General features: G+C 35.0%; 1 protein-coding gene across 1 annotated transcript; it reads right to left on the bottom strand.

The window, feature by feature from the left end:
* Positions 1–4,436: 4,436 nt before the first annotated feature.
* Positions 4,437–5,897, bottom strand: LOC145101682 (AT-hook motif nuclear-localized protein 18-like). Its single transcript, XM_079038937.1, has one exon. The coding sequence runs from the start codon at positions 5,614–5,616 to the stop codon at positions 4,663–4,665; it is 954 nt and encodes a 317-aa protein (XP_078895063.1). The 5' UTR covers positions 5,617–5,897; the 3' UTR covers positions 4,437–4,662.
* Between the last annotated feature and the right edge of the window lie 9,072 nt (positions 5,898–14,969).

Genomic DNA, 14,969 nt, shown 5'->3' with positions numbered 1-14,969 from the left:
TGAGGGTTAGATTGTAGAAGAGTGGATCTATGGATTAGAGCCCCTGCATGGCTCGAAAATCCACCGTATGGATTGAGAAATGTAGAGACTCGGCGAGTCACATGGGTGTACTCGACGAGTTGCATGAATATGTGCATGGACTCGGCGAGTTGGAAGAACAACTTGGCGAGTCTGTTGAAGATTGCCTAGGACTCGACGAGTCTGTTCTTGGACTCAACGATTCAGGTCGCAGAACCCCCAACCTTTGCTGGTTAAGACGCAAATCAGTGAGTTTACTAGTGACTCGGTAAGTTGGACAAGATGGGACTCAAAGATTGTTGTACTCGACGAGTCCTGGGGTGACTCGGCGAGTTGGGTCGTATTTTGAGAGCTTCTAAGTGTAAGGACTCGGCGAGTCTATGGGTTGAATCGGCGAGTCGAGTCAACTGAAAGGTTGACTTTGACCAGGACTTTGACTTTAACTAGAGTTGACTTAGTTTGACTTCTAGAGTTCAGTTTGGAACAAAGTGTTATATTGATATTAGTAGCTCGAGAAGCTAGTGGAGCAGCAGTTTAGAGAGTTGTTGGACAACAACTAGAGGATTATCAGCAAAGTTCAGTAGTGCGAGGTGAGTCTCCTCACTGTTTGTATGGGTTTACGACCACAATGCCGGCCCATTTAGTTTACTATGTATGATAGGAAGACCTGGGGGTTAGCCCTAGGCATTATGCATGAAAGACTAGGAGGCGGCTCCTGGCACACAGTATGTTATGTATGATAGGAAGACCCGGGGGTTAGCCTTAGGCAATATGTATGAAAGACCCGGAGGTGGCTCCTGGCGCACTGTATGCCATTGTGTATGAAAGACCAGGAGGTGGCTCCTGGCACACTATATGCGGAGTAGCCTAGTAGAGTAGTATGTATAGTTGTCTTTATGATACTTGCATGAAAGACCAGGGGTGGCTGTTGGCACTTGTCTGTAAGACCTAGGGAGTGGCCCCAGGCTTGACCAGGAAGACCACGTGCAGCCAGTGGCATAACCACAAGACTATGTTTGGCACATAGCACCTTAGCAAGACTATGTTTGGCACGTAGCACCTTAGCAAGACTATGTTTGGCACATAGCACCTTACTTGATTATGGATATGTTGGTTATGTATGGCTCTTGGCTATGTATGGCATGTATGGATCAGTTGGTTTGTATGGTGTGTGGTATCTGGGGAACTCACTAAGCTTCGTGCTTACGGTTTTCAGTTTTGGTTTCAGGTACTTTGTTTTCAAGGAAATGAGTTGGCTCGATCACAGTGCATCACACTATGTTTTCGGCACATGAGATCATTGGGATTACACTCTGATATGGTTTTATGATAATATGTTTTGATTACCGACACTTTGGTTTGTCACGAGATATTATAATGAATGTTTTTATACTGATGGTTTTACACAATAACTTATTTAAAAATGAAATTTTTAGCCTTGATTTTGGGATGTTACATGATAGGTTAAGAAGAATGAAAAAAATAGAGAGTGATAAAAAAAATTGAAGTAAAATTTTTTAAATTGTAGGATGTTTATTTTCCTAACTACTTAAATACCAATAATGAAGAATCCCCATTACACCGTCTTTTATATGTGATCTCATGTACAACAATATATAATTTTATTGTACACAATTTTAATCTAGTAAATTAATATTATAATTCTAGGGTTATAAGTGTGGCTTTTTATGATTCTATAAGTTTAAGTTGGTTATATGTTGATCATTCTCTCTCTCTCTTATATATATATATATATATATATATATATATATATATATATATATATATATATATATAAACCATTTTCACTAAGAGTATTTTTGTGTATTCCAATTAACATATCCTCCCTTTTGATTTTAACTACTACAAGTATATATATATATATATATATATATATATATATATATATATATATATATATATATATATATATATATATATATATATATATATATATATATATAAAAGTACAAATAAAAATACTAAATATTGTGATAACGTAAAAACACTATGTTTATGTTAACGTTTGATTATTTAAATCTTTATTAAATGTTATTATTCTATTATAAATTTTGTATGTGTGCATTAATGTAATAAATGATAATATTAGTTTTAATGTGTGATTATTCATATATTCATTGTTGAATAATGACATAAAGTTGGGGATACAAAATTTATTGCAAAATAGTAATATAAAAGTAGTTTTTTTTTTACGTTTTCACATTATTTACTGTTTTTATTTTAACCATCTCTCTCTCTCTCTCTCTCACACACACACACACACACACACACACATATATATATATATATATATATATATATATATATATATATATATATATATAAACCATTTTTAATAAGAGTACTTTTGTCTATTCTAACATTAACATTTACTCATTTTGATTTCTATTACTAGTAGTTTTATGAAAACCTAATTATTTATACACAACTCATCATATTTCAAAATCAGATCTTGCCTCTCTCTTCTCAACAAGCTTCGATAAAACAAATAATATTTCCTTTTGATTTCTACCACCAATGATACCCACCATACCACTGCCACCGCCTACAACGACGACATGACATACAAAGATTGCTACCACCTTCGCTTCTTAACCCCATTGATGTTCTAGTGAATCGTTGTTGTCATCGACGTCAGACCATCACCACCATCGTCAACCTCTTATAACATCTAGCGAGGTGCGTCATTGTCGCCACCTTTCCAAATTTGCTTCATCTCCATATGTATGAACCGTTTTATGGTTCGTGCTCATGATTCCATAGTTAAGTTCCTTTAGATCTAGTTTTTTCATCAAGTATCAAATCTACAAAAATTGTATTCTATTTGTGGATTTGTTCACAACCTATTTGAAGGTATGTTTGATTCTATTATCTAATGATTATTCTTCCTCTCCGGATCCCAATATGTTATCTCTGTGTAAAGATCTACTAAGTAGCTTGTTTTCCTTGTTTAAATATGAAGGTTGTAGGGTTCCAGCGAAATCTAGCATTTCTACAAAATCGTTGTCATAAAGTGTTTAGGTTCCGCCAAAGTCTGCTGGGACTTAAAACACCTTCATCAAACCCACCATATCGATTGCCTAACACCACCATGAAACTCTGCATCATGTGGTGCATAAAATGTGTTTGATGAAATACCTCATTGAAAATTGATAAGTTATTATTTGTAAATTTAGTTGTGAGTTCGTATTTTGTATGTATTAAATTGTGAATGTGTATTTTTTTTGTTTTAATATATTAATTTCGTATGAGATGTATTCATATTATGAATGGTTTTTTTGATCCCATAAATATTGTGTAATAACGTGTGAATGGTTTATTAGATCTTATGAATGTGTGTAATTAAGGTGAATGGAATGTAATATAACCTGTGAATTTTGTTTATTAAATTTTGAATGAATTTTATTAATTTGTGAATTTTATATAAATTTTATGTTAAAATGAGTATTTTTTTTTTGTAGGTTTCTAAAATGAATGTATTAAATTATAAATACATGTATGAATATAAATATTAGACTGTAATATTTTATTATTTTCTTATCAAAAAAGAAAAAAATAGTAACAGGTTTAATCAATATGCAACTCAATATATATATATATATATATATATATATATATATATATATATATATATAACTCGATATGAATGTAAATACAGTATTGGCTGTAATATTTCATTTTTTTACCGAAAAAGAAAAAAATAATAACAGGTTTAATCAATATGTAACTCGCTATATATTTGTGTTTAACATATTTAATTATTAAGTTGATTTTCTATGAATTTTACTTAGTTTTTGTATTCGTACACTCTCATTGTCCAAAAATAATCACGCTTTTTCTTTGCAGTCAAATGTATTTAACTATTAACTTTGATATTGACGATATTTGTTTAGCAATTAAAAGGTAAAAGAACGAATTATAATTTTCTAAAGTAATTATTTAAAATAATTTATTTGGGAAGACGGTAATATATTTGAAATTGTTGAATGATGATGGAGAATAGAAAGTATACAATCATAAAATGTGGGGTTTCTAAAATGAGGTTTTTAAGGTTGATTTTTTTAAGTTGTTTTTGAGGTTTTTATGGGTGATGTTGCAAGAAAAGGAAACCTATAGACACGTTAAAATACTTAAACTAGGTAGCTTTTTTACATCTTCATTATATCTTTCAAGATTGTCCATTAACTAATTAAAGTCAAGAAAAAAAATTAAAAATTAAAAAATATCAATGAATGGGAGCCCCTGGAATATATATTTTCTAGGACCCAGAAAACCATACCAAATTTTGATTGTTAATTTGCTGTAACTTAACGACTTCTGTGCTATTTTTTTTTTTTTGTTTCACTAACGCTATTCGAACACAAAGTCTGTTAATTTATTTGGAGAAGTTTTGAACATTTGATAAATATCATATATAATCGGTCGATATCCATTAGCGTCATAATTTCAACAACTGAAGGCCATATGGTAGGATATTTCACAAACTTTTTACACCCTAAATTCTTAAAGCAAACATGCTATCACAACTAGTTTAATATATGAAATCCGAAAAAGGAAGAGGTTTGCAAAGGTGAAATTAAATGAAAATAGAATGAACCGAAAGATCTGTTACACTCCTTCGCTTCAGAAAGGGGGACGATTTGCACCCCAATATGCATCTGTTGGCAATTGGCATGAATTTAGCAAGTTGGGAGGCAATCCATGAAATAACGATGGATTTCCATCGTTCATGAGTTGTTGTTGTTGGCTACCAATACCAGAAGGTGACCCTAGAGGCCCGTTTCCTGAACCTGGTGTAGTTTCTTCATCTTCAAGAGGAAGTCTCTCATACGCAGCATTCCCAAAAGATGCTGCCATGATCACTACAGGGCCCGACGCCAACAAAGGCCCCACTACTCCGCCTCCAACTACCTGTCCTTGACCACCAGCTAGGTAGATGGTCAATCCTGAAGCCGCAGGCGGAGCTGGCGGAGGAAGGAACGAACCAGACAGTGATAAGATCTCGAATCGCCCATGAAGTGTCACAACCGCCCCCGGTGCCGCTGGCTGCTTTAGTGTAACGTTGGTAACTGTGCCATTACCGCTTAATATACACACCCCTCTTTGCCTTCTCGTCGCAAAGTTCGATATACTTTCTTGAATATCACACCCATTAGCGACCTCCATCACATGGGACCTCAGCGCGTTCGCGCTATCTCTGGTGATGATTATGGGTGGCTTTGGTTTGTTCTTGGAGCCAGCTGGGCGGCCCCGAGGGCGTCTAGAGCCGCCACTTCCACCACCGCTGCTATGATCTCCTTCGCCACCGGTCACAACCGACGCCAATTCTCTATTACCATCATTGTTAATATTGTTGTGGTTTTCTTCACGCTCTCGCTTTTGGCCATGGTTGAGACTGCTACTTCCACCACTTTGCTCATCCTCCTCGGAATTTGGCTGCTGTTGATGATGCTGCTGTTGTTGCTGCTGATGGTGATGAACATGGTGTTGCTGAAACTGCTGGTGGTGGTGCAGCTGCAGATCTCTAGTATGAAAAGGAGGAGGTAGATGACGACCATGGGCAGTGACTGGATCCATCTTGAATTCTTGATCAAATACCCTCTAGGCAAGTAGCAAAGATGTTTTGTTGGCTTTCTTGAGGGTTTCTTCTCTAACCTTCACCAGTAAACCCAACCAAATTCTGAGCTGAATCTTCCATATTTGCAACTTCTTTCTCTCTACTCACTTTTCTGAATCCGCTAAGAAAATAATATATGAAGAATTTGGTTGCTGTTGGTGAAGGTTAGAGAGAGAGAGAAAGATGCTCTTCTTGTGCTGCTAAGTGTTGTTTGGGTTAGGGTTAGGTCATGAAGGAAGAGGAGAGAGATAAGTTTGCGTGCGCATGGGCGGTGTGGTGGGTCCTACGTTTGTCCCCCATTGTTACCCATGTTCCTCCCCAATTCTTGAGTTCTTGCTTCCACTTTTAGAGTTTCCTGTAGTAATTTTAATGTTATATACACTTAAAGCCTTGTTACATTTTTTAGCTTGGTTAATTCATTTGAAGTTTTTTAAAAACACATGATTTTTGTTAAAAAAAATAATCAATACCATAAACCTCTTCTTTTAAGCCGCAAGAAACTTGTATAAAAAACACTATCAAAGATTCGCCAGAGATAACAAAACGTTCAATCAAACGCTTCCGGATTAGTACACCAATTTGACCAATCAGCATTTGAACCACTCCTAGCTCTGGTACTTAGCCAGAAGCCACCCTTTTGATGTCATTAGCCATGTTTTTTTGATTTCTACTCTTTAGGCTATACGGTATACGGAGGACGAGTGGTTATGTGGTATACGTGGCAACGAACCACGATCGTGCATACCATCCCGGTGTCACGTTGTGGGTCGTGGTCGTCTTGGTTCATGGTGGCTACGACTATGGTCACCACAAAAAATAAAGCCTTTAGCATCGACACAAATAGCGACGCCATGGACCTTTAGCAGCGACATATTGAAATGTCGCCGCGAAAGGTCAATGTCGCCGCTAAAGAGCCATGACATTGATCCGCACTTTGACATTCTGGTAAACAAGCACTGTCTGATTGTATTTCTAATCCAACGGCTGGGGTATTCATGGAACGCACATATGCAATACCGGCGACTCTTGTCGCCACTAAAACCTACAAATATCGTCGTTAAAGATCAAATAAGTGACGCGGAAATAATTTCCTCAGAAGAGTCGCCGCTATTGATAGAAGTCGCCGCTAAAGCCTCAAACGTCGTCGGTAAAGGTGTTGTCGTTAAAGGTCGACGCAGTTAACCCAAAACAGTCAACACTTTTTCCTTTTCTCTTCTCTCTTTTGTTGACTCCATTATTGTTATTTGTTATCTCTCTTCTGCATATTCCTCGTCGATCGTCGGTTCACAAGGAGAAGATACCGGCGACTGCCGCCACATAGAAGAGGATATCGGCGACATTGAGTAATTTCCGGTGAGATTATTTTCTAGGGAGGACTAATTTTTCCAGCGACAATGAGTAATTTCTTGCGATTTAGAGGTATTTCCAGCTTAGTTTCATTTCCCTTTTCTCTTGTAACATCGATTTTAAGCTTATTTTAGTGGTTAATTGCAAAAACTTGTCGGTTTCAATCTTTTATTGGGTTCTCGACCACCACCCGCGACTACCGCCACCACTATACCATTTTCTTTGATTTCTGCCACCACAAGTTCTATTTACTTCTATTTATTGTGAAATTCGATTTTAAGTGCAAAATATGTGTAGTTGTATAAATTATGTGAAAATTGGCATATGTGTGTATATTTGATATATGTATGTGAATCTATGTAAATTTGGTGTATATATGTCGATGTAGGTGTGTTTGGTGTATATGTGGTATATGAATGTGAAATATGTATTTGGTATAAATACGATGTTATTATCTATATATGTAAAAGTATGTGTATTTGGTACAAGTAGGATATTATTATGTATATGTGTGAATGTATGTGTGTTTGGTGTATATATGATATATGAATGTGAAATTTGTGTATTTCATATAAGTAGGAGGTGGTATATGAATGTGAAATTTGTGTATTTCGTATAAGTAGGATGTTATTATCTATATTTGTGAAAGTATATGTGTATTTGGTATAAGTAGGTTGTTATTATATATGTATGTGAATGTATGTGTATTTGGTGTATATGTGGTATATGTATGTGAAAGTATTTGTATTTGATGCTCTTATGTATTATGTGAAAGTATGTGGTTTTGGTATAAGTAGGATGTTATAATTAAAAAAAACAAAAACAAAATGTTATAAAATTGTTTAAAATGCAATGATATAATTGGAAATATATATATATATATATATATATATATATATATATATATATATATATATATATATATTATATGATGGAAAAAAAAGCTAATCGCTAAACATATACCAATTTATTAATTTTAATTTTTTTAATATAAATACTTTTTATAAATATGTGGAAAAAATCGTTGGATCTTTGACCTTTTTACTTAATACTTACAACTTTTGTCTATATAAATTACAAGTAATTGTAATTAAAATTAATTAAAAAACACATAAATAAAAAAATTTATTTTATTTTTTAAATTGTAATATCGAATTTTTTGAGTCACAGGTGTATTTTAAAAAAAAAGTTAGAAATTGTTATATTTTCATATCTTTTTTATTTTGTAAATTTTTAACTTGCAACATATATATACAATTCTATAAATAAAAATTATATATTTTTTAATCTCGATAGTAAAAAAGAACAACATAATAATTCTACTTTTATGATATATATATATATATATATATATATATATATATATATATATATATATATATATATATATATATATATAACTATTTAAAGTACAATGCTATAATTGAAATAAAACAAAAAAAAATGTTATGAATAAAAAAAATTATAAAAAACGTACAATAATAAGATGCATATCTTCAAAAACATAAAGTAACCACTGCAATAGAAAACAATAACATAATAAAATTGTTTAAAATACAATGTTATAATGAGAAAAAAAAATTTATAAATAAAAAATATATATATATATATAAAAAGGTACAATAGTAAGATGCTATAAAAGTGCAATGTTGCAAATAATGTAGGATGTTAATTTTTGTAAAAAAAAAAGAAAGAAAAACAATGTGGATTGTAAAAAAACAATGTTAATTCCATAGACTAGACTGTAAACCCGAAATTATGTTTCAGCAACATCATGTTTATTGATAAAAGTTAGACTAGTAATCCACATCGAGACTATCTCGAGTTCCAAGCAGGACTCAAAGCTTTTATCGAGAAATCCAAGTCACACCTTGATAGTAATGGTAAAATTAGATGTGCGTGTCACAAATGTGATAACCGTTACTTCAAGTACCGGACTGCAGTGGAACGCCATATATTTATAAAATGGTTTCAGTAAGTCGTACACAACTTGGATCTATTATAGTGAATCTTTAATTTCTTCAGTCGCCTTGCCAAGTAACAAAATGGCCGATTTTGTCAACGATGTGATGTGGGATTCGAAAGAAAATGATACCAACCTCAACGAAGGAACCTCGAATACAAGGGGTAGCGGTGTGGATGATGATTTTGCACAGTTGTTAGAAGAAGTGGAAACTAAATTGTATCCTGGTTTCACCTTTTCTTCCCTTGAGTTTCTAGCAAGGTTAATGCATATCAAGGTGAACAACAAATGGACTAATAGTTCATTTGATCAACTCCTTGAGTTGTTCCAATCAACATTTCCCGAAGGCAACAAGGTTCCCCTTTCATATTATCAAGCCAAAAAGAAACTGAAGTCTATTGGTATGGGGTATAAGTCGATACATGTGTTCAAAAACGATTGTTTTCTATTTTGGAAAGAACACGGTTCTTTGCAAGTTTGTCTTGTTTGTAAAGAGAGCCGAGGGATCGATAAAAACACCAAGGGTAAGAAAGTAGCTCATAAGGTGTTACGATACTTTCCCTTAACCCCTAGACTACGACCTTTATATTGCTCGAGGTACACTACCAAGAATATGATTTGACATAGTATCATACGTTCAGAAGATGGTGTGATGCGTCATCCTGTTGATGGGGAACATTGGCAAGATTTTGATAAAAAGAATACCCCGACTTCTTGACTGAACCCCGTAATGTACGCCTAGGTCTTTCAGCTAAGAGGTTGTAATCCATTTGGAAACATGTGTAATCTACCTAGCACATGGCCAGTCATAATCACCACATACAATCTGTCACCCTGGCTTTGTATGAAAGAGTCATCATTCATGTTGACTTTGTTGGATCCCGACCCTAAAGCTCCTGGTAAGAATATGGATGTTTTTCTTAGGCCGTTGGTGGAAGAGCTTAAACATTTGTGGAACTTAGGAATACGTATTAAAGATGCGGCGACAAACACATTCTTCATGATGAGAGCTATGTTGTTGTGGACAATAAATGACTGGCCATATCGTAGTAGTCTATTAGATTGAAGTGGGCAAGGGTATAAAGCATGTGCTACTTTCAATGAAGACGCTCCTTCATACCGTGCAACAAATAAAGTCGTATATATTGTTCATTGTCGTTTCCTATATGCTAATGATCATTTACGAAAGAGGTTGGACTGTAACGGGATGGAAGAGACAAGATCCGCTCCGAGACACTTTAGTAATGACGACATACAAGAGCAACTAGGTCGACTACTAACTCGTAAACCATGTAAACATCCTGAGCATGGAGATGGGGAACCAAAGCAGCAAGATGACGAGTTGAACTGGTCGAAACGAAAAATTTTCTTCGAACTTGAGTATTGGTCTTCTCTACAGCTGAAACACAACATAGATTTATTGCATGTCAAGAAAAATGTGGACGAGAGTTTGTTAGGTACTCTTCTAATGAACGATAAAAGTAAAGACACATCAAATGCATGAGAAGACTTGAGAATTCTAAACATTCGGAGAAAGGAATGGTTGCAAAAAAAGGGTGACAAGTTTCATAGACCCCATGCAAGATACTCTTTCACGAAATCTAGTCGACAACTCTTTTGTTAATTTATAAAAGATGTTAAACTGCCAGATGGGTTTGGTTCTAACATCAGTAAGAAAGTGAATGATACTGATACTAACATTATTGGGTTGAATGCGCATGACCATCACATTCTTATGCAATGTTTGATACCGATTGGAGTTAGAGGGTTGTTAGACAAAGACACTTATACACATATTGTAGACCTTTGTACATTTTTCAATCAACTTTGTTCAAGAACATTGAAGGTGGAGGATATGAGGAAAGAAAAAGTAGACATTATTGTAATCTTGTGCAAGTTAGAATTGTTTTATCCTCCAACGTTTTTTTGACATTATGGTTCATTTACATTTGCATTTACCTGATGAAGCGATTGCCGGAGGCCCGATATGTATGTATTGGATGTGTCCCTTCGAAAGGTATATGAAAAAACTAAAAAACTATGTCAGAAACAAGTCGAGGCCGGAAGTTTCTATAGCTGAGGGTTATGCTTTATCATTTTGTTCGATGTACCTTCGAGATGTACAGACTCAATTCAATTGTCCTGAAAGAAATGAAGATGTCATTGAAAAAACAAGGTTTTTGATGTTTGAGTCTAAATGTTAACCGGCCTGTACAACTCAAATCAAAACTCTTAATTTAACGGAAATGCGTAACATGGAGTGGTTTGTATTGAATAGCTGTGAAGAAGTCAGACAGTATATCAAGTAACTATTCTTATCTCTAACTTTCATCCTTAATTTTTTTATCTTTTCACATCTATATCTTTTTGTCATCAACATAGGAGATTCAAATCTGAACATCCTCAAAGTGATGAAAAGAGATAATTTCCTAATTGGTTTCGTGAAAAGGTAACACAAATTAAGAAACAAATTTGTTTCACTAATCTAAAGAATACATAATACATATTACTTTATATTTCCTAGGTTCATCAAATGAAAACAGAAAACTCTCAAGAATTCCACAAAGAGTTGTCGGCTCTTGCAATCGGTCTGCAAATGAATGCTTATACTTACACCGCATGCAGAGTCAACGGTGTTAGGTTTATGGTACTTAGTCGTGACTCACAATGCACAACACTAAACTCTGGGGTTTTAGCGGTGGGTGAGAAAGGCGAGAAATATTATGGCTAGTTAGAAGAGATTATGGAGTTGTGCTATACACATGATTATTCAACGGTACTATTTCGTTGCAAGTGGTTTGATACTCGAACATGAGTTATTTCTAGTGATAATTTCACCAGTATTGACACACGACGTGAAGCATACAAAGATGATCAACTCATATATGCTTTACAAGCCAAACAAGTGTTCTGCATCAAAGAGCCTTCTCAAACAAACCAAAACAATAACCATCGGTGTGTTGTCAAAGCATGTTAATCATCAAAGTATTTAGGATCTATCATCGAACGATGACCCTATCCAACTTGCTTACAATGACCCTGTCCAAAATGTTGACAATGGCTCACACGAAAATGTTAATAATGTCGATGTCGTTCAAAATATCTCTTTATCCGATGCTCCACTTTTTATCGATTTCAGCATGTACTTTCAAAACATTCCTAGAGTCGTTGATGTAGAAAGTGCAACTGAAGTTCCTCCGCCAACTGGTAGAGTCAAAGATGTTTCTGATTGCAAGACTGATTACGAGGAGACCGATTCTTATTATGATACCGAAGAAGACGTTGAAGGATATGAGGAAGATTATGATTAGAATAGTTCTTATGTAATGGGTATTTGTAATATGAACTTTATTTGATTGCTAGTTTAAATAGAAATGTTTATTCCTATGTAAATGTTTATTTCTATGTAATGTGTATTTGTAAGAAAAATTATATCTGTATATCTTATAATTTTTCAGGAAATGATGTCGATATCGATTTTGTTTGTGCACACCATGGCTGCTGTTATGGGCCGGGGACACGGTGGTGGTGGAGTTGAGGACCCACATTTCCTAGGTGGTAGAGGTGTTGGTCATCATGAGCAGTACCATAAGTCTTATTATAAATTTTTATTTACTATTTTTATTCAGTTATTATAAATTAAATACTATTTCTAATAATTTTTAATTATATTTGTAGTTGAGCAACGTAGGAAAGTCTGAGGTAAAGCCAAGAATATTAAGCTTGAAAGAGCGCTCTTACAGAATAAGGGCACACCGATTAACATGGATTATGATAGGGATATGACATATGATCCTGTAGAAGAGCTAAAAGACATGTCTGCATGAGAAGTTGGAAAAATAATGTGGCAGATGGTCCCTTTTGATAAATGAACTTGGGAAAAAGTTTCCCCTGCAATAAAGGATACAGTTATAAAACATTTAGGGGTAAATTATATATATATATATATATATATATATATATATATATATATATATATTATATGGTTAATTATGGCTGGTTTTTACTTGGTTAACCTTTTTTTGTAGACAAAGTTTGATTTGGATCAGATGTACGGGGATCCAGAAGCTCATCTATTTACAGAGAGTTTTCAAGCAGCTTTGTTAAAAGGTTATCGAGAGCATAAAGTTAATGCAAAACAATATTTTATGGAACTTGGAGGGTATCAGAATATCCTGAGAGCATTATCCAACCCTCGAGATGGTATGGATGTTGATAACTGGAAGGAAAAAATTGAGTATTTCCAAACAGACAAACACAAAATTGCTTCAGCAAGGAACAAAAAAGTCCATCAAATGCAAACGACTGTGAATCGTGAAGGGTCGAGCTCGTATAGCAGTACTTTCTATAAGAACGTAAAATATGATACATGTAATTATATATTTAAAATATATTCTAATTTTTAATGTTAAATGGAACCTTAATAGAGTGGAAATGTTTTGAAGACTCACCTCACAGTTTGACTAAATAGCTAAACAATACGTTGCTCCGAATACCAACTCTACCGGTCACCTATACGGTAATCAGATACTTCAACTAAATTTACAACTCTAAAATACCCATAGGTCAAAGTTGGTCAAAGTCAATGGTGAGAATTTAAAGTCAAAGTCAACTACAGTAGGTCACCATCTCGTAGCAACTATCCAATAAAACAAGCAGGCCTTGACCTAGTCGCCATGTCGTGGGAACCTAAGCCACGCTGTGGTGACGGGTCTGGGTAGCTTAAACCATTAAGTGGATTTTCTTTGGAGGCTTACTAGATCCGCATTACAGAACGTTTCTAGCACCTTATCATCACATTAAAATCCATACTTTCCAGTCATGCATGTCTAATGCATATCTTGGACACTTATAAGGTCAAAATAGAGAAAAAGGGCCAAGACTTCACGCAAGATTTCAAAACTTTATAAAAATCCAAATCCAAAAATCTTACCCAAAAAAGTCTCTGGGGATTCATAAAGTTGGCAACTTTATGAAATCCCAACACTCCAATAAGTTCCAACATGAAGAATAAGGCATATAAACCTAGATCTATGCATAATAAACCAAAAAGCTTAGAACTTGGGGACTTACAAGAGTCTAGAATATGCACAACAAGATGATCAGAAGAGTTCTTTGTTGAATCCAGGTCTAGAAGTCACCTTTTTCTTCCTCTTATTCTTATTCTTATTCTTCTTCTTCTTCTTCTTCTCTAAAATCAACACAAAATCTTAGAGAGCACAAACGGAGGTTAGGGTTTTCTTGGAGGATGAGAGAGTGTGATGGAGGCTGAGGGTGAGCAACCCTAGCCATCACATTCCCTTAAATAGGGAGAAAATCCCAAAAATTAAGGTTTATCATTAAACCGCTGTCACGTCATTGCCATAGGCTACCACGCTGTAGTGGCCCTAAATGAGATCGCAATATTCTTGAATCGCCACGTTGTGGCACCCTTCCCCACATTGTGGCCATCCTTAAATACTTAGAATATTGAAATTTGAATTACGTTCTCCCCTACTTGAATCAGACTTCATCCTCAAAGTCCGATGATGCGAAAAACTTAGGGTAGAGCTCCCTCATCTCCACCTCAAGTTCCCAAGTACACTCGGAACTCTTCCGATGCTGCCACTGTACCTTGACCAAAGATACCACGTTGTAACGCAATGCCTTCATCTTCCATGCCAAGATCTCCACTGTTCTCTCAACATAATTCAAGCGATCTTCAACCTGAATATCATCCAAAGGTACAAACGTTGGATCATCAGCCACACATTTTAGAAGCTGAGAAAAATGGAAGGTGTTGTGAATCTGGCTGAGCTCCTCAGGAAATTCGAAGCGATAAGCTACCCTGCCAATCCTGGCAATCAATTGAAACGGCCCAATATATTGGGCCCCAACATACCCCTATTCCTAAAGTATATTACAACCTTCTAGGGTGATACCTTCAGCAACACTATATCGCTGACTTGGAATTCCAACTCAGATCGATGTTTGTCAGCATAACTCTTTTGTCAACTATGAGAT

The sequence above is a fragment of the Lactuca serriola genome, chromosome 4, assembly GCF_051521515.1.
Source record: "Lactuca serriola cultivar US96UC23 chromosome 4, Lser_US96UC23_V15, whole genome shotgun sequence".
Taxonomy (NCBI): Eukaryota; Viridiplantae; Streptophyta; class Magnoliopsida; order Asterales; family Asteraceae; genus Lactuca; species Lactuca serriola.
This window is presented reverse-complemented; position numbering and strand designations above follow the sequence as displayed.